Below are 21,698 nucleotides of genomic sequence, written 5' to 3'. Positions count from 1 at the left end.
AGAGTCATAAATTTAACTTCAATTTGTAGGTCAAATAAGAAACATAATTTTAAAACATGTTGTCACCACATGACAACATTTAAAATTTGAGAAGATGCTACACAAATTTGGTGCATTTATTTGTGGGATGGAGAGTTTAGAAATGACTTCTAATTATCTGACTAAAGAATTTTTAACACAGGATACCTTCTAACATTGACTAAGATGATTAAGACATCTGTTTGTCTTGGGCAAGAGAACTGGATGCTGCATTAATACTGAAAAGTTCTACAGCTTATTACACAGTTGTTAATCATTGACTATGTGTTAAGCAATAGACCATTCAGACATCCCAGAAGAAGGTGCTAGCTCCACCTCAAGGATCCTGTTCTTGACAAGGCTTATATAAAACCTACATGTGCAACTCCGGTGTTCAGGGTCCTACAATGTACAGTAAACATGAACACCCAAAATTAGGTAAAAGAACAATCCCTCTCTTCACACAATCATAAATAATTATTTGCCATCGAATCCAGAAGGAAAGGAGAACAACTGAAATAATTAGTAAGAGAAAAAAAAACAAAACAAAATACCAACAGATAACCTGTCTGAAATTTACTACATTGGTCTGTTACCAAATGCGGCCAAACAGCAGCAGTAACTGTGAAGTATGTACAGTTGCCCTGAATGGCATTAAGTTCTAAGCAGTGAACTGTTTTACCGAGATACAATGTTTCCTCTTGGCTTGAAGAGAAAAGCTCAAATGAGCTAACGCTAAAGTATCTATACTATCAGTATTTGTGAAAGCATATAATACTTGGTCAAGTATAAAATCTTCCCAATGTGCATAGAGGCAAGTCCTGTACACACAATTTGAAGTGTCATTTCACTGTGTGCAGGGGATTTGTGTTCCACTCTTGGCTCACGTTTTCCCAAGGCTACATTCATTTGTTAATCATGAAATATCACCAAAAGTTCAGTGATGCCACTCTGGAAGAGTTAATGCAATAAATGAGTATCAAATGATTCAATTAATGTTTAGAGTGGTGACTTCACAGCCCTTTGTCTTCATTGTCAAAAGGCTTATTTCAGCATAGGGAGTCTTTACAACAAGAAACAAGCCATAACCTCTCAGGCATTATCAGGCATCACAAACTTACAGCTTTACATCTTTCGGTGACAACGAAGATGTTGCATGGAAAACAGCAGAGATCTGTGAAGATTGGCAGCTCAAACTTATCTGGGCCTGCCCTGATATATTCCATGGTTTAGTGAAAATTGTTTAACACTGAATAGTCCTACAGGGGCAGGTGCATGCACATATACTTTTAAAGCCATTTAAGGATGGATCCTTTTAGACTCCTGTAAAGATTCACGTAATGGATTCATGTAGTCTTCCAAAAAGGAGGCATCATTTCTTTATTCACAATGTATTCAGCTTTAAATACATTTTTTCATATGTGTTGTGGAGCTTTTCTGTGCAGGCTTGTATGTGGGGTTTGTTTGCCAGCTTAAGTGATTTCAGGAACTGCCTCTATTATGATGGCATTGGATCCCTTGGAACTAGAGTCAGAGACCACTTTTTGCCATGTGTTGGTGCAGAGGACTGAAACTGAGTCCCCTGCAAGAACAGGAACTTCTCTTCACCACTGAGCCATCTCTAGTCTCTTAATTTCCTTATCATGGGAAGCAGAACATATTGTGTTAGCTGGCACAGTGGCGCATGCCTGTATTCCCAGAACTCGGGGAGGCGAAGGCAGGTGGCGCTCAGTAAGTTCAAGGCCAGCCTGTTCTACAAAGTAGATCCAGGACAGCCAGGGCTATACAGAGAAACAACAACAACAATCAAAAATTATGAATCCAGGGATGGGCAGAGGTTTCTAGTTTAACCAGGCTCAGTAAAGACAGAATATCAAATGTATAGAGCTGGAGTACAGTAACAGTATGCCTAATACCAAAGGCTGCCTGTGAGAGCCAGTCTTCAAGGATCCTGGACCACAGAGGGCCTCTGAAAGACTCTACCCAGCGGGGTATCAAAGCAGATGCAAACGTTTTGCAGAGTGCAGAAAATCTTATGAAAGAAGGGGGAGATAGACCTGGAGGGAACAGGAGCTCCACAAGGAGAGCAACAGAACCAAAAAAATCTGGGCACAGGGTTTTTTTTCTGAGGCTGATACTCCAAGCAGGGATCATGAATAGAGATAAATTAAAATCCTTGCACAGAAACAGCCCACGAAATCTCAGTATCCAAGTGGATTCCCCAATAATAGGAACAGGGACTGTCTCTGACATGAACTCATGGCCTGCTCCTTGATCACCTTATCATGAGGGGAGAACAGCCTTACCAGTCTACAGAGGAAGACAAAGAGGCCAGTCCTGATGAGCCCTGATAGGCTATGGTCAGATGGAAGGGGAGGAGGACCTCCCTTATCATTGAACTGGGGGAGGGACATAAGAGAAGAAGAAGGAGGGAGGGTGGGATTGGGAGGGAGTGGGGAGGGGCTACAGCTGGGATACAAAGTGAATAAATTATAATTAATAAAAAGAAAAGGAAAAAAAGAAAAAAGAAAAAAAGAGTTTTAAGATCTTACTGAAATCAGAATTTCATTCAGAAATTTAATGATAGTTAATGTATAGAGAAGGTTTAAAAAACCCTAAAACATTCTGCTTCCTGTCAGAACAATTTAATTTTTTATAAAAAATAAACATTTTCTGATAAATGATGGACATTACACATTATATTTATAAAAGAAAGATGGACATTACACTAATATATCATTCTATTACATAAGCAGAACACAAATTCCTGAGTTAGACAAGAAAAGTTTAGAACCTACAGGTTACAGTAAATAATACTTTTAGTAGAAGTTTCACAATCTCAGTGTCAGTGTTTGTTCAGGATGAATTTAGAAAGTTTGAAATAATTTATCATTGGCAGTAAATCTCTACTTCTTAGCTTGTATTTTTTTTCTCTTCCTTCTAACCACATCAAGAAAATGGAATCCAGCAGCCTGCCTGTGTTTTTGGCACACTTGGCATTAATTAGGACACTCAGCAGACTCCCAAGATGAATTCACCAGCTGTAAATATTCCTCCTGGGCTCCCATTCTTGTCAAATGCAAATCCGAACATCTTGGCACGTGTATAGTGTCCTCTGAAAGATTTCAGGGTTCACAAAGTGAAAATGCAAATGACTTACTTCCCTGGTCATTAAGGGCTGCAGGAGCTCAATGTCCCTGCCATCTTAGCAGAGGTTTCTCATTAACAGAGCACATAGTCAAACTGGGGCTCAGTTAGTCCAGAGGGCAATGCTTCCTTTTTCCTTTTAATTACAATATGACTTTTCTAAAGCAGCTTGGAAGAATCAAAGCCTGTCCAGGCTCACAGCAAGCACCATAGCCCACTCCACAGGCCAGCACTGATGACTACCTACCCTTCCTGGCATTGCAATTTCCATTGCTTTGTTCTATAACAACCAATCACAGAAAGCCAAGTGGCGCTAGAAGAGCCAACTCTCTGTAACAGGCCAGCACAGAAGCTTGTGTGGATCAACTCAGTTTATCTGTCCTGGTTTTGAATGAGAGCTCACACCCCAGCTGAGAGTAGAACAACTCACCCTCCAGCACTTAGGCTCTCCACACATCATTTCTCTCCACACCACATCTCTCTTTACACAAGTGTTTAGGAAAGAAAACTTGGGGTAGGCAGTTATACTTGCAAAAACATCAGAAGAGGAGGAGGATAGATGGACTGAAAACAGCTGTCAGTATTGGTCACTATGACTGTGGCATTCAGAGCTGGTCCACACAGCAGAAAGACAACACTATCAATCTCTTGGACCATGAATGTATCCAGTGAGTTCAGCCACTGCACAGGGTGGGACCCAATTCTTCCTTACATTGCCTGAGCCCACACAGGACACTGTATCTCAAAGCTTGGACTTTGAATGGTAAGGTCCTACATCAAACCCAAAGAAACAAAGCCAACCTTAGGTGTCCATCTCAGACTCTTCTTTCACTCAGTCCCCTTATTACCTTAGCTGTGTCCCATTTTATTCTGATTGATAATGAACACACACACATGCTATGATGTGATGTTTGACTCATGTATATATTGAGAAGTGACCAGCCTGGGGCAATAATTATATCTACTACATTATAGTTCAATGATTTCTTTGTGATCAAAGCAATCAACCCGCCGCCCCCCGTTCTGAGACCTGCACTGCATTATTAAATGCAGCCATCCTGCTGTGTCAGACAAACTTTCAAACTAAGGCATGACAGCCACTGGCCATCCTTTCCTCTGCCCCTTCCACTCTCCTGTCTGTTAACTGCTACTCTACTCCAACTGAAGTGAGAGCAATGCGTTTCCTCCATTTCACACATACACATGGGTCTTTTAATGGAAAATAGAAAAATAACTGACAGAATTGAAACTAGAAAACGAAATAGCTTTATATCCTCTTTCATAACTCCTCTGTTCCTTTACCCATGTCTCATCCTCCCTCATCAGTTAATATTACCCTCTCTTGAACTCCTTTCTTTTTTGTTTTTATACATAGGATTTTATTTGCACTGCTGTAATAATTTCATTCTAGACCAAGGGAGAAAAAGAAAGGATAAAACCACCACAGTGAGTAAACGACTAAAGCTTTTCTACTTTTAACAGGATTTTTCATCTGGTAGGTTTATTTTCATATCCCCCTCAAAACAGACAGCAAGCTTACCATATTTTAAAGATTATAGATAGGTCGCCACTGAAGGAAAAATTTTACACAGTCACTGTACATCAAGGTCGACAAACTGTTCTGCATGAAAATATACTTGGAAATTGTGTGACTAAAAGGGAACATTATTGTGTCTAAGGGAAGGTTAAGGGGGCATGGCGTGCCCTCTCAGTGTGGTGCTCACTCTCAGAGTCGCTTAGTGTTGGGGTTTCTGCTTCTGCCCTTCCTACCCATTACACTGTGTTTTCACCCAACAGCATTCATTAAGGAGAGCAAATCCTTCTGTGAAGTGGTCTCAAGAAGTTGTGGACAAAGAGCAAACTTTTGGCATTAAAACAGGTTAACACAGACACAGCCTTTAGTGATACACAGTACGCATATTTTTCTTGGACTAGTGACAAGAAAAGATGAACATGCTCATTAACGATGTCAAAAAGCTTAAGAGTCAGTGTCCAAGCAATTCCTAACAAATCTTCTGTAGCTTCAAGCCCCTAACAGTATAGAATGTATGCAAATGCTTCAAATGCAAATGTTCACGCCTGGCGAATCACACCCAAGCAGGTTGTTAAACTATATATACAGAAAGCAAATGATAAATACAGAATTCAAAGAGTTCTTCTGTTTTTCCTTACATCCTTGAAAACTGACAAACCTTTTGAGGACAGTCCTATAATATTAAACATTAGGTAACCACAGGTGTTGGGAAACCTAACTACACAAATTGATTTAAAATACTCACCAGGACTTTGTAGTGTTTAATACATGACAACATTTAACAAAAATAATCATATCAATTGAAATCAAATGCAAATTGATATGAATACAATCTCCAAAATCTGTCTTTTTAAGTGAACATTAACCATTTATTCAAAGTTATACAAGAATCTGAAGGATTAAAGTCGCCTGTGACATAAAGCCATTTCAAGAGTTTCATGTCTCAACTGAGCATGAGGAAAGAGGGTGACAGAGTGCATGGCTCCACTGGGCGGCTAGCCGGTGACAACAGACTCAGCAGCAGCCTCCCTGCTTACTGTCCTCCTTGGTTGCCTGCGTGGGTTGCATTGGTAGAACTCCTTACATTGTACTCACTAAATGTTACATTGTACTCACTCTGAGACTTGTTTAGATATACACATGCATTCATTATCGGTTATGGGCCACCTGAGAACAAACTAGCAGTTCTTGTTTTTGGTTTTGTTTTTCTGAGTTTGGGTAACCTTGATTAGTAGTATACTTTCCAGATTCCTGTTTCCCTGAGAATTTCCTGAATTCAATTTTCCTTACAGCTGAGTAACATTCCACCTTGTATATTGACCACATTTTCATTGTCCATTCATCTGCTGATAGGCTTCCAGGCTGCTTTCATTTCTTGCTATAATAAATAGATCAGCAAAAAACACGCATGTATATAATATGTCTATTTGGTGAGATGTGGAGTTCCCTGTGTATATGCCCAGGAGTGGTATAGGTCATAGTGTAGTTCTCTTTTTAATTTTTTGAGGAACCTCCAAACTGCTTTCCATAATGGCAGTCTTGATTTGCTCTCCCACCAGAAGTGAATTGGGGTTGCTCATCTCCAACACTGTCAGATTTCTTGATGACAGCCATTTTGGCTGGCATGAGGTAGAAGCTCACAGTAGTTTTAATTTACATTTCTTGATCACTAGAAATGTGGAGCCTGTTAAATATATGGTTATTGGTCATTTGTGTTTCTTCTTTTGAAGACTATCAATATTGTTGTCATTCATGCACTGGCAGTTTTATTTCCTTGATGCTTAGCTTTTGCAGTTCTTTGTAAATTCTATATATTAGCCCTTGCCTGGTATAGAGCTAGGGAAGATATCCTCTATCCTGTGGGTGATTTACTCCTCTGGTAGTTTGCTTTTCTGTGCAGGTTAATTCTCACTTTGATGCTGTCCCATCTGTTCATAGCTACGGCTGGTCCCCATGCTAGTGATGTTTTCTATAGTGTTCTATAGAACACTCTTGCCTATCCTAAAGTCTTGAGGAGTGTTCCTTATGTTTAGTCTAGAAATCTTCGCATTTCAAGTTTTAAATAAAGGCCTTTGATCTACTTTAAGTTGATATTTGTACAAGATGAAAGATAGAGGTCTAATTTCATTTTCTTGCAAGTGGGGATCCAGGACTTTTTCATAACTGTTTGTTACATGGGTTATCTTCTTATCTTCTTAATCACTAACCAGGCGTCCATAGCTTTGTCTGTTTATTTCTGGGTCATCTGTTCTCCTCCATTAATCTAACTGCTTTATGCTAATACCAGGCTTTATCACTGTGGTTCTGTAGTATAATTGAGGTCAGGTATTATGACACCTCTAGCCATGTTTGTACTCCTTTAGTATAGTTTTGGTTGTTCATATTCTTTAGTGGTTCCAATGGAATTCCTGACTTGCTTCTTTCTAGATCTGCATCAGAGTACTGATGGATATTGCACTGAATGTGTAGATTCAGTTTGGTAGAATATCCATTTTATGATAGTAATTCTTCTGATATAGGATCATGGAAAATCTTTTCCCTATCTAGTGTCTTCCTTTTTTCATGGTGGATAAGTAAATTGGACTATCTGGGTATTGAATTACCAAGAACCATTCTTGTGTTACAAAAGAACCCAAATGTATTCATCCTTTGATATAGTGATTGTGAAGCTGGATTTTGTTTTTCAAGTTTTACCAACTATCAGTCAATAGGAATTACACACAACTGGTCATTGAAGACATTTGTCACATTGACCCACTTAGAAGAAAAAAATAACAATTTAAAATATTTTTAGGAAAGGGGTTTTATAACCTAAAAATTTTTCCTTTTATCTTCTATTTAAACCTATATTAAATCAATATATTATCATGTTATTTAATATGCAAGCTATGTTTCTAGTAATAAAGTATGTTTTATAATGAGTTGTAATCTCTCTGGAAAACTGGTTCCTCTTATTATCCTGTTCCTGTCAATAGGTTTATTATATATTACATAGCTAAATTTAAAATAAAAATGAGAGAACTGTGTTTGATGATACATGCCTGTAATCCCAGGAAGACTAACCAGGAGAACTACATATTTGAAGACAGTCTGGATTATAAAGTAACAATTCATCTCAAAAACAACAATAGCAAGGAAGGAAGGAAGGAAGGAAGGAAGGAAGAAGGAAGGGAGGGAGGGAGGGAGGGAGGGAGGGAGGGAGGGAGGAAGGAAGGAAGGAAGGAAGGAAGGGAGGGAGGAAGGAAGAAAGGAAGGAGAATCATAAAAACTACATGAAAAAAGGTGCAGATAGACCATTTCCTATATGTCTTTGACAGAGCCCCTGGCTGGCTGGTCCTCTCTAACCCTCCTTCAGGGTATTCTAGCTACCCCAGGCACACTGTAGCCTGTTATACATATGCAATTATTTACTAACTTTTTCCTGCAAAATGTGAAAAATAAGAGTTGAAGAGTTGCAAGGGTCACATTTAACACGTAAAAACAAGACACTTTGACAGCTTGACAAATAGCCATCACCATCCATGTGCCAGGCAGTGGAGGTGCAAAATATACTTGACCTACTTGCATTTGATGAGTGAACCCTCAGAAGGGCAAACAGAAATGTTACAAGTAATTACATGACAGTGCACAGAGGAGACTAGAAAGAGCAAGGGGTGAAAGTTTCTGCTTTTAGAAGCCTGTGCAGGCTTCTTGGGAAAGAATACAGTGCTGTTTTTCCTTCCTGTCTCTTGTGGTCCCCCAAATGTTAGTCAAGCAATGTCTTCAACACTCCCCACAACCATTTTACATTTTCACTTCTATTCTAAAGAAAGGATACTCTAGGAGGGATTTCTGTGATGAAAGAAAAATTAAATCCCCAGCTGAATCCTAATATGTTTTAAATAATCTAATGAGATATCAACTCTAACTTGCTCTACCATGACTGCCAAAGTTTTATCATTTCATAGAAGGTTCATGCAAGAAGATCTCTTTAAAGCTATCCAAGAAATTCACACCCCCTGGCTTAAAGTCGTTAGCATGCAAAACACACATTTAAAGTACTTGATATTTGATTTGGGAATAAAATGAAAATTAAATCTGAAGCCTACCACTTTATTTCATTAGCAGGCCTCCGTGACTGATTTGTATTTGGCAGGTATGAGCTAATTTGTGGTCCCAGAATCATTTTCATTTTGCACTACATCTGGGACTGGCAAAAAGATTATTGATAAGAAGAGTCCCCTAATAACTGTGTTGAATCCATAGTGTGGGTCCAGAGTGCAAGTTTTCAACTCCATTGATTTCTTTTTTTTTTTTTTGCATTTGTCTATCTATATAAGTATCTCCTATTTTAATGTTTGTAAGTTGAAGTTCAATAATTTATCCTAGCCTGTAGTATTTCATTGGAACTAGACTCTCCTGTAGGGCACTCAGATTTAAATGGGACATGTATATCATATTTCTTCCTACTGAGTTTTAAAGGAAGGATCATAATATGAGAGTAGGCAAGAACATTTTTAAGAGCCAGAAGGACTAGACAGCTGTAGTGCAACAGATCTCATGTGTGTATTCTACACCTGATCTTGCAGCTGTTGGGCCGAATGTGCAAAGCCAGTGTCCCAGCCTCTCTCATGGAAGTTCATGAAGTCCCACCCCCAGCTTAGGAGCTATTGACAACTCATGATGAGGATGGGAGGAAGGGTAGGTTTCAGAGACAGACGTCTGAAGGTTCATGCAAGAAGATCTATGCTCTATGAGATGGTCCTACATGCATGCACACAAAGGCAGGACTAAGGAGACTGGGGGGGGGTTATAACTGAAGAGGAGAACATGGAATTGGGGGGGAAGTGGCTGGGGAGACAGGGAAGGAGTTGTAGGGCAGGGAGTCAGAAGTCTATTTGATCGCAACACAAATTCCTGTGTAAAATTCTCAAACCATAAAAATTAGCTTATAAAGAGAAGTCTACCCAACCTGTAGAGAAATAGTTACACAGTAAGATAATTTTTCATATATATTTACTTCTTTTTTAAGTATGTTGTAGTAGTGAGGCTTGAAAATGCTAAGCAAAATTAACAAATGCTTTAATTTTTTAATATTTATTTATATTTTCCCCTTCCCCCCTCTTGTGTGCATGTGTGTGTGTGTATGTATATATATGTGTGTGTGTGTGTGTGTGTGTGTAGGTCATAAGACAACTTGCAAAAATCTGTTCTCTCCTTCTCCTAGATGGATCCTAGGAACCCAGGTCATCATGCTTGGGACCAAGCACCTTTACCCAATGAGCACCCACCAGTTAAGGATTTAATATTTAAAATAAAAAATTAATGAGTAAGTGGAAAACCATATGATATAAAGTTGATCTTTCAAATTTACCTATTTGACTACAATTAGCAATAGACATGACTTTTACAAGGCCCCAAATATAAGATTATGCCTACTTTACAAGTCAAATGTTTAGATGGATAAAATAGTTACTTCTTCCTTCTGACTCTTGAACAGAAGCTATGGGAGTAGATGTCATTGGCCAAGACTTCTTAGTTGCTGAAATAGCATCATGTTATCTTTGCACTTGTGGTGAACACATGTTAACTGCCTGTGTTAAGGGGCTAATAGCAATTCTAGCAGGATAATGAACAGAAGAGGGCTTGGCATGGAGGTAGATGTGCAGCACACATTCGTAAGTCTGCTTGGTTTTATTCACGGCAATTCTCGATGCCTTGGCACTGAGCATTTCTATGACTGGCAAACCGGTAAGTCATGTTGCTTTTTCCCTGGTCTCCTGCTGTTCTCTCCATGTAGGCAGGGTGAGCCTCCCTGAGCCAGGCCATGTTCTCCATTGCTCTAGGACCTTCAAGTAGCTCCCTTCTCTTGACCAGGGAGGCCCTGCGAGACCTTGCCCCACTCAGCCACACTTTCTTGCCTAACCTCATATTGTCCTGTTTGCTTTCTGCCTCAGGTTCATGGACCTTTTGGTGACCTCTTCCTGATCTGGGAGAGATGATGCAGCCTCTTCATGCTCACCCCACATGTGAGCATATCTAAGAAGAACCTGAGAACCTCTTTTTTTCTGTTAGATATTCTGCAAGACACCCTCTTCCTAGTGACTTATCCTTGTTTTTTACCCTCTTATGGCTAGAATGAGCTCCGTGTAGAGAGGCTTTCTTCTACTTATTTTCCTGCTTTATTCCAGTGTCTAGACTTGTGTTTGGCACAGAGTAGGGATCCAGTGTCTGTATGTTTACATGATTAGTTGCATGGCAATGTTGGAGTTGACTCCTCCTTTTCCAAGTCCTGTAGCTTTATTTTATTGTCAGGAGGTGATGTATGGTCCCTCATTCAGGAAACACAAACAACATGTAAACTTAATTCATACAGAAAAACTCCAAGGCCAAAAATAGCTCACTACATGTTCACATTCGAAGCTTGTAAAATGACATATTGTATTCACTAAGCATATTTTGAACAATACTATTTTTTACTGTCTAGGGCAGTGCTCCTCAATTCAGTTCCTGGCCTGCAATATTAGCATTGCCTGGGGCCTGTCACAGTACACTTTCTAGTCTCTGCCCCAGGCCACGGGGGTGGGGTGGGGGGCTTAGCATCCTGTGCTTTCATAAGACTGCAGGTGACACTGGGGAGCCCAAGCTAAGAAGCCACTGTTCCCATGGCTCACTACAGTCCTTTGACTTCTTATCATCCTTAATGTCCTAGACCACCAAGTACTATAAATGTAAAATACAAACAGAGAGAGTATGCCCCAAGGAAACAGGTTTATGTGAAGAGGCAGAGAAGTGTATTGTGGGATCTGCAGGCTGTGAAGGATCATAAAAGTATCCCAAGACTCTGATTATGAGAGAAGTCTAAAGGTAAAATGGAATCCGTGAGCTGTTTCCAAACAAACATCATGGGTCAGGGTATCGTGAGGCAGGTCCAATGTGACACCATTGCAGGAAAAAGTCCGTGTTATGCAGTGTTCTGGGAAGGTGCCTTTTCTACTCTGAGTCATAGTAGGCATGGTGGAGTTCCTGATATAACCTTGTTACAGAGATATGTGACAAAAGTGCGTGGAGGGATGTTGCATGGGCTTTTGAAATGCGCTTATTTTAGAGCTGTGTGGATAGGGTCTTCTCAGTCAAGATTTGTCTCCACTGTTCTTTGGGTCACATGTGACTTCATGGAAACATTGACAAGTTCCATGGTACAAACAGTGTAAGTCCTTTTATGTAAATCATTATAAGACCTCTCTGATTCATTAGATACCTCCTCCTGCCTACAAATACCTGAAAGGCACACATTTTTGTAATAAAGAGTAATTTTTTTTTTCTTTTTCTTGAAGAAAGAAGAAAACAAAGTAACACTGGCTCTTCACTCTGGTACACACACACACACACACAGTGTCACTGTAAAAGCAGTGCAGGACTTTGGTGTTTCAGCCTTCATTTTGCATCTGTCTCCTTACCACTTTACAATCGTGGATCTGATTCCTACTCAACTCTGCATGCAGTCCCCATCCTCACATGAGGATTATCTGGGTCAATCTGCTAATCCTTCTCTTCAAGGCAGAAGACAAAGTGAGAGTAATGAAGGGACACAACCAGTGTATTAGTCAACTGTTGAATCTTCCCATGCTGTGATTAAGACCAAGAGAACAGAACCATCCTCCTTGTGTTCTAGAAACAGCACTCCTCAACAACTAAGCAGGAGCTATTAGCTTATGATAGAAATAGAGCTGGTCCTGGAATGGTAAGAATTTTCCAATATCTCACAGAGCCAGCTCTGAAAACCCAGCCACAGCGTGAGCAAGGCTGGTTAACATGCATACTCTTGCTCCTGCTTCAGCTCCTCCTCTATTCAAACCTGAAGCTCATCAGAACCCTGAAGTCTTTCGGGATGGAGATTGAGTATTTTAGTCAGAGTCCTCCTTGATTGGTTTCTTTAGGTGTAGAGATTTTAGTAGGTTTATCTTATATTCTATGTCTATATGAGTGAGTATATACTGTGTGAGTCTTTCTGCTTCTGGGATAGCTCACTCAGGATGATCCTTTCCAGTTCCCATCATTTACCTGCAAATTTCATGATTTCCTTGTTTTTCATTGCTCAGTAATATTCCATTATGTAGATGTACCACAATTTCTGCATCCATCCATTCTTTAGTTGAGGGGCATCTGGGTTGTTTCTAGTGTCTAGCTATTACAAATAAAGCTGCTACAAACATGGTTGAGCAAATGTCCTAATTGTGTACTTGAGCCTCTTTTAGATATATGCCTAGGAGTGGTATGGCTGGATCTTGAGGAAGCGCTATTCCTAGTTGTCTGAGAAAGCGCCAGATTGCTTTCCAGAGTGGTTATACAAGTTTACATTCTCACTAGCAGTGGAGGAGGGTTCCCCTTTCTCCATAACCTCTCCAGCATGTGTTGTCACTTGAGTTTTTCATCTTGGCCATTCTGATGGGTGTAAGGTGAAATCTCAGGGTCATTTTTATTTGCATTTCTCTGATGGCTATGATGTTGAGCATTTCTTTAAGTGTTTCTCTGCCATTCGATATTTCTCTATTGAGAATTCTCTGTTTAGCTCTGTACTCCATTTTTTAATTGGATTACTTGGTTTGTTGCTTTTTAGCTTCTTTAGTTCTTTATATATGCTGGATATTAGTCCTCTGTCAGATAGAGAAAAAGGCAAAGAGGAAGGACATCAAAAGAAGAAGAAAACAGGAAACAAGTTAGGAACCTGCCACAGAGGGCCTCTGAAAGGCTCTGCCCTGCAGACTATCAAAGCAGATGCTGAAACTTATGGCCAACTGTTGGGCAGAGTGCATGGAATCTTATGAAAGAAGTGGGAAATAGTAAGACCTGGAGAGGACAGGAGCTCCACAAGGAGAGCAACAGAATCAAAAATTTGAGCACAGGGGTCTTTCCAGAGACTCACACTCCAACCAAGAACCATGCATGGAGATAAGCTAGAACTCCTGCACAGATGTATCCCATGACAGTTCAGTGTCCAAGTGGGTTCCATAGTAATGGGAACAGGGACTGCCTCTGGCATAAACTAATTGGACTACTCTTTGATCACCTCCCCCTGAGGGGGGAGCAGCCTTACCAAGCCACAGAAGATGACAATATAGCCACTCCTGATGAGATCTGATAGACTAGGATCAGAAGGAAGGAGAGGAAGACTTTCCCTATCAGTGGACTTGGGGAGGGGCATGTGTGAAGAAGGAGGAGGGAAGGTTGGGTTATGAGGGAATGAGGGAGGGGTTTATGGAGGGGTACAAAATGAATAAAGTGTAATTAATAAAAGTTTAAAAAGTTAATACTATAAAAAATTAAAAATACTCCAACCAAGGACCATGCATGCAGATAACCTAGAACCCTATACAGATGTAGCCCATGGCAGTTCAGTGTCCAAGTGGGTTCCCTAATAATGGGAATAGGGACTGGACTGTCTCTGACATGACTGGCCTGTTCCTCGATCACCTCCCCCTAAAGGGGGAGCAGCCTTACAAAGCCACAGAGTAAGACTATGTAGCCATTCCTGATGAGACCTGATAGACTAGGATCAGAAAGAGGGAGAGAAAGACCTCCCCTATCAGTGGACTTGGGGAGAAGCATGGGTGGAGACGGGGGAGGTACAAAGTGAATAAACTGTAATTAATAAAAATTAAAATTAAAAATTAAAAATACAAAAAAATAAACATAAAAAAAAAAAGAATCCTGAAGTCAGGTCAGAAGCGGCTACTCCCCCTGTTTTTATGTCATAGCCACAGTAACCAAGTCCTTTTCTTGATCTTCAACATGGCTTTCTTGCTTTGGATTCTGAATTAAAAAGTCTCTCCTTACCCCAACCCCTACCTGCTTATAGCTCCATTTTTAGATGAACCCAGAGTTAAAGCTAGGTGGTAAGATGGTAAACTCAGAAACAACAGTAAACTGAAAAATAGTTCTCTTATTCTTGTTGAGAAAATGAGTTAGAAAGGTTGAGTTTTGCTGAAAAAAAAAAAAAAGTAAATTCTTCAGCAGGACTTGTAAACTGAGGGCAGACAAGCTCATGCTGGCCTAGGAGGCTGTTTTTATCCTGTCCTTGAGCAACAGGTGTGTGTGTGAGTGTGTGTGTGTGTGTGTGTGTGTGTGTGTGTGTGTTGCATTGTAAGTTCAAGACATTACTCTTGGAAGTCGGCTCCGGCTCCACTATTCCTAGTCGCTTACTTCTCTCGGGAGCCATCTAGGTTGTTGTTCTCATCTTGCCAACCTCGGCTCCTTTTAATTTTAGGACCTCTTTGTCCTGGGTGTTCTCTCCTTTATGAGATGAGTTCACATTTATTTGTCATGGGGAGGATCAGTACACCTAATTTATGGGGCGACCCATTCTTCTATGTAACTACAGCTGTGAACTGTGTTGTTTTGTTCTTTTTCTTTTTCTTTCTTTTTTTTTTTTTTAAGTCCTTTTACTACAAGATCATTCATGGTCTTAAAAATCAACTAAACAGTACTTGTTAATTTTAACAAGAGGAATGTGCTATTATTTTAAGCTTCTGCCTTTCTGGCCTCAGCATCTCTCATGCTAAGAAAGACATCCTAGTCCAGGCCTGTGCCTTTGCAGGAGAGGAATTAAACTACTTTTGAGAGTCTAGTTGGTTTTTATCTGTATACAAGGGCAAAATCACTACTGTTTTACCATTAATTATTCATATTAGATAACAAAAGCCTTAGGAAATAATATTAATATCATCAAGGTAACAAAATGATGACTGTCTGCAAGGATTTAACTCTCTGTACCCCCTCAATCTAATCACAAATATAATATTTTAGATGTGGCACCCTCGGGACCTCAGGAATAGGATTAATTTCATAAAAAATGCATTCATGATTGATCACTATAGTCAAATAAGAGAATATTTCACCTGGAATATATAGGAGCCCAGATAATATGGACCTTAAAATATGTTTCTGCCATGAGGATTACTTTGAGCTACTGTTAAAGAGACAGCGGCCCATTATTTCCTATTTTTAGGCTTTGAATCCCTTCTGCAATGTGAAGGGATGGTCTTCCTCTCCTCTATGAAAGGTACCAATGATGTGCCTTCTAGAGAAAGCCAGGCTCTTCCAGACTCGCAGCCTCCTAGGACCTTCATCTTGGATGCCCAGCCCCCAGAACAATATGGAACACTTCTTCATGTGCTAGATAGGACCAGTCCTGAGCGCCTGCCACTAGATAAGTTTGCTGCGGCAACTGCACTCATTTACCAAGGTAAGGAAGGCACCTTTCACACCAGTGACTATAATGACATCATGACCCAGAGCCAGATAGTGCAGAAGAGGAATCAAAAATAACTTTACCTTTTAAAACCTTTGCCATATCATTGAAAATACAGTCACAGTCAAGAAAATACATTTAAGAGGATAAGAAATTAAAGAAAGACAAAGTGTAAGACAGGCATGTGTGCTCCTAGTTGCACACTGGAATGCTAACATAGCTTGTCACGTGTTGTTACCACCCTGGCTCCTTAAAGGAGAAATAGCTCCCTTAGTGTTCATATCCCACTCATCGTCAACCTCCCTTATGTGCACTCTCTTATGGCCTGTTTTATTGTACTTACTGTTGCACATTCTCCCCTCACTGTCTACACCTGTATGTTGGGTTGTCCCCCTGCCCCAACATATCATGAGCCAAGTATGTACAGAGTGAGGTCATCTCTCTGGAGAGTCACTTAACAAATGAAACATGACAGGTGTCTCGAGCAGAGTCACTGCAGCTACCTGGACCTCCGGATGCTCCTGAATCACATCTGCTGTCTGTGTCCAGAATGACTGCCAGCCCCACGGAGTCCGCCGGCAGGATGTGGCCACTGAGGTCCACCCGCGTCAAGCTGCTAGGCTCCCGTATGGAGCCCCCTGAGACGCTGTGGGGTTTGTCCCCTCCAGATGCATTCGTTTCATCAGTTTTTGTCTGTGGTCTCTGCACTATGTGAACGATGCTCTGCTGCTCCAGGTCACAGCTCTGTGGGGGGATCAGGTAAAAACACAAGAAGAAAGACAGCATTACATGAAGGGGGAGTTCAAGTTGTCCTCAGTGCTAGAGCATGAAAAAAATAGGTTAAAAACTGCTTAGGTTCAATTCCAACTAGCAGCAGCAGCATTGAATGGAAGGCAAAGTGTGTTTAGTTGACTTCGGAACACGTACTCTGGCAGTGGGGAGCACAGAACGGCATGTGACAGGCAGGCAACATGGAACTGAGGCTAGAAGTGGGCATTTGAGAGGAAGTGGAACATAGAAACAGAAAACTATGGAAATATCAAAAGATGATGAAACTTAGTAGGAAAACAGGTCCTAATGCTTCATAAGTACCTTGCAAGTAATACTCATTTAAGACTGAATCAACCCTCAAGTGCCTTGTCCTTAACTCACTTAGTTTAAACACAGGTGGCCATTTCTTCTTTATAAAAGCACTGAGTGTTATTACCAGTTACAAGGTATTTCTCCACAGAATCGTCATGACAGTGGTCATGGCAGACTGTGTCCTCCCCTTCCTATCCTTGCTGCCACTAGTAAGCATGCTGCATCCCCAATGAGGAAACTAGCGTGAGGGCCTTGTTTGCCCTTCTGCCCACCTGTGATTAAGGTCAGATAAACATTTGCAATATAGCCTAGGCCCCAAATGACACACACAGTATGTACTCACGTATAAGCAGATATGAGCCATACAGCACAGGATAATGATACTACAATGCACAAACCAAAAGAAGCTAAGTAACAAGCAGTACCCGAGGGAGGGTGCTTGAATTTCACTCAGAAGGGAAAATAAAATAGGCAGCAGAAGTAGTTGAAAAGACAGAACAAAATAGAAGAGGGAGTAAGAAGGGAAATGTGGGAGGGAAAAGAAAAGGTAGAGAGGAGATATGAGGAGGGGGTTGGTAGAGGGCTTGCAGAGAGAAGAGAAACTAACGGAGGGCTCAGTTCTGAGACAAGTTGGAGACACCTACAACAGGGTAGGCTCCAAGGAGGATCTGGGGTGACTCTAGCTGAGACCTCCAGTAGCAGGGATCATGGAGACTGAAGAGGCCACCCTCTAACTAGATAGGACTCCTGGTGGATGAAGGTGGAACACCAACCACCCACGAAAACTTTGACTCAACTTTTACTCTGCCTGTAAGATGTGCAGGGATAAATATAGAGCAGAGATGGAGGGAATGTCCAACCAAACCCTGGCCCAACCTGAGATCCACCCCAAGGGAGACAGGGACCTCCTGACACTAACAAGGATACTCTTCCCTGCTTGCAGATGGGAGCCTAACATAGCTGTCTTCTGAGAGGCTGCACCCAGCAAAGGAGTGAAACAGATGTTGAGACTCACAGCTAAAGATTGGGTGGGGCACTGGAAGCCTTGTGGAAGAGTTGGGGGAGGATAGAAGGACCCAGAGTGGACAAGAGCTTTACAAGAAGACCAATAGGGTCAGCTAACCCAGGCCCAGGGGCCTGTGGAGACAGAAGTGCCAACCAAGGACCATGCATGGACCTGAGCTAGGGCCCTACAAATATATACTCAACAGGCAACTTGGTCTTCTGTGGGTCTCCTACTAAGGGGAACAGGGGCTGTTTCTGACATGGACTCTGTGGCATGCTTTTTGATTACCTCCCCCTGGTGGGGCTGCCTTGGCAGGCCACTGTGGAAGAGGATGTACTCAGTCCTGATGTGACTTGAAGTGCTGGCATGGGTTAGTGGGCTGGGCAGCTTTCCTGAGGGATAGCAGAGGAGGGAGGGAGAAAGAGAGATAGAGGGTGTATATGATTTATAGAAAAAAAAAAACATCTGTGCTCCTATTTTTTCTTTATGAACAGAAGTCATAAAATCTAGAATAAAACTTAAGAGCAGGATGTTTGCTAAGACAAGACCTAGAGAATCCTAGGTCAAGTCCTTGTTTAGAATAATTAATAGACAGAAACAGCATTATTCTGCCTTTTCTAACACAGTTAGGGTCTGGCTTCGTCCCTAATGCCAATATCTGTGTTCATTGGCTCTGTCATTGTGCGAATGATCAATATCTATCTGCGTACAATAAAACCACATAAAAGATATAGTGCAGTCTTCCTTCTCCATTGTCTTCTTCAAGCAATCTATTTACTCTCACTGTCAAAACCCTTTGAGAACTGGGACCTCTGTCACTCACTTCACTGCCAAGCATACTGAAGCTTGGTGTTTCCTCCTCCAGTCAGAGGTCTCTGAATTTCAGCATTCTACCTTCTTGCCCTTTTCCTGTTCTGGCCCCCATAACACTGACAGGCTCGCTCTGCTCTTAGTTCTGCTCTTAGTCTCCCCGCAATGGCTCCTACTCAGAGTCACTTCCCACTACCCTTCTTATCATCCTCTGTCCTCAAGGCCCCCCCTGTTGAACCCCCATACTTCTATCAAACACTGCTTGCCAACTTCCACAGCATATCAGGACACTCATTCCAGTGCTGACTGCCATTTTATACTGATCAGGCTTCAGTCACGGCACAGATCTGTCCTCCCTGCCTTGTTACATCCAGCAAGTGTCCAGAGTGATTGATTAGGCACCAGAAATACCCTTCTCGTCTTCATTGTCCTCATACCCCCATTGCTGCTTCCTCATATTAGGCCTTCATTATTACAACGATTTGGTCATTATTCCCTTCACACCTGGTTTCTGCCTGTTCCAGGTTAATACATAGAAGATCCTTGGTGTTTGCATCATACTATCACATGGCTAGTATATTTATTCCTTTCTCCTTTCTAGATTTTTGCCAAGTGTTTTTTATTTCCTTTACTTGTCCAGGGGGACCATCCACAGACATTTCATGGCTATGGATACATAGGTACCCACAATGCTCCTTCTTCCTCACCTTCATTTTATGTTCAGCCACGTGAATAGCCCTGAACTACTAATTTTATTAGATTTGATGGAACTAGGGATTGAAAATGGTTCAGCCTGGCTACTTAGGTTCTACAACAATATTTCTAGAAGCTTTCACTCAAGCTCAGGAGACCGAACTGCACATGTCATGTAACCCGATCCCAGCCACAGAAGGGGCAAGTGCTGTCCCAAGTGCAGCTGAAGACACCTTCAGGTGAAGCTAGCCAAGGCCCCTGATGATGTGAAGATATGAGAACACAGGACTGTGGCAACTGGTCCTAAGATTCTGTGTTTGCTTTTCAGAAATAAAAGCAGATGGCAACCCATTGTCCATTCCTACAGGAGCAGAAGACATACCATTGCCCTTCATCTTGGAATCTGCTCTTACGCAGAATCTAGGAGCCACACAACCTATAGCCAGTGTCCTGATAAACCAACCACTAAGACCTGAGCACAATGAAGGACAGGTATGTGAGAATGAAGCCTTGCAAAGAGAAGGAGCTGAGTGGGAGGAGCCTCAGCACAGCCATGTCCCACACAACCTTCCTCTCCAGGAGACATGGGGATTCACTCAGGCTTGTTCTGTTCTCCATGCTCAGAATTGAAGTCCCAGAAAATGGTGGCACCTTTCTTGTCTGAGTTCCCAAACTCTTTGTCTGCCAAGGTCTACTGATCACAGTGTTGACAGCTTTGATTGTGTGTCTGTGTGTGTACTGCAATGTGTACATGGTATGTATATATGTGTGTATGTGTGTGTACTGTATTATGTGCATGGTATGTCTATGTGTGTGTTTCTATGTGCGTTTATGTGAGTGTGTATTGTGTTATGTGTACATGTTTGTGTCTATGTCTGTGTGTGTGCAGTATTTTGTGTGTTTGTGTGTGATGTGGTATGTGTATCGTATCGTATGTATGATATGTTGTGTGTGTATTATGTTAAGGTGTGTGTATTGTGTTCTGTGTGGGATGTGTATGTGTGTGTATGTCTATATCTCTGTATGTGTGATGTGATTTGTGTATGTGTGTGATATGAAATGTAGTGAGTGTGTGGTGTTATTTGTGTAATATGTTGTATATTTGAGTACTGTGTTGGTGGATGTGTGTGGTATTGTGTGCGTGATATGTTGTGTATGTATTGTGTTGGTGTTGGTGTGTGTGTGAGTGTGTATGTGTGTGTGTGTGTGTGTGTGTGTGTGTGATTCAGTCCTAAGGTAATTTAGAAATGTTTATAGTGGTAACTGGTCATAATTACATATGTATTATCTAAAGTCTCACACAGCATTTTGAGCTTCAGGATGTGGGTTTAACTGAAGGAAAGAATATTGGACAGATGAGTAAATGGATGAATAGATAAATAGTCCTGGGCCCTGTTCCTGTAGTACTTCATGAAAAGCTGGCAGATGTGGAAGGAGAATAGCTCAGAAAAATCCTGTGGAAGAAATACGATAGACTTGCTTCGCATATACTTATTAGGTTCTGTACAATGGGGCAGCTTCCTCCTGTGCTAAAGGAAGGAAGAGAGAACTAAAGTTCTCTTGTTGATAATAATGTCATCAGCATCAAAGACTGTTCTAAAGACTTGGACAAATATAAAGAATCCAATACCCATCATCCATCAGTCTTGAAGACGGAAGGCTGCAGCCCCTGCCTAGTATATGAATGTGGCCTCAGAATTATATTTAGTTGTTCCACTTTTATGATCTTGTCAGAAAACATACAAAGAAGGCAGAGGATGCAGAAGGTATAAATGTGAAAATTCTGGCCAAATATCAGCTTTCTCTGAGCTAAAAATTATTTTTAAAAAATTCCTCTCTGTGCAAGGTTCCCTGGGATGGAAGAGGAACCTGGGCATATTTTCTGGGGCAAATTAGAGAGATAAGTGACCCTCTTTTCTTCTGTCCAGACTTTCCTGACATCCAGAAGGGTCTGCACAGGGATTTCAGTAGTTACAGTGGTATTTACAGAACATATTTCCACGTCTCTATCCATGGTTCTGAGAGCTGTAATTGCTTAATTCCTTAACTTTCTCACAGAAAACACTGTTGATCTAGAGGTCCCTTTGCCAGATGGCGTGCTTGCATGTCATGCCAGCACAGCCCAGAGCCATGCTAATAGCCAATTCCATGGACAATAAGCTGAATAAAGTTCAGCT

The 21,698-nt window shown here is 41.2% G+C and overlaps 1 protein-coding gene across 4 annotated transcripts in view; it reads right to left on the bottom strand.

The window, feature by feature from the left end:
• The window catches only part of Prkn (parkin RBR E3 ubiquitin protein ligase), a 1,198,654-nt gene that overhangs the window by 767,060 nt on the left and 409,896 nt on the right, over positions 1–21,698 (bottom strand). For all 4 annotated transcript variants that reach the window (XR_009587862.1, XM_060373144.1, XM_060373145.1 and 1 more), the window contains one exon: positions 16,433–16,673. Coding sequence is in view for 3 of the 4 variants with exons in the window: in XM_060373144.1 (XP_060229127.1) it covers positions 16,433–16,673 (241 nt within the window). In the remaining variant the exon portion in view is untranslated. The remainder of the gene's footprint in view (positions 1–16,432; positions 16,674–21,698) is intronic.

Source organism: Meriones unguiculatus, chromosome 20 (assembly GCF_030254825.1).
Source record: "Meriones unguiculatus strain TT.TT164.6M chromosome 20, Bangor_MerUng_6.1, whole genome shotgun sequence".
Classification (NCBI taxonomy): domain Eukaryota; kingdom Metazoa; phylum Chordata; class Mammalia; order Rodentia; family Muridae; genus Meriones; species Meriones unguiculatus.
The sequence above is the reverse complement of the archived record's forward strand: the minus strand, read 5'-3'. Positions and strand labels throughout refer to the sequence as shown.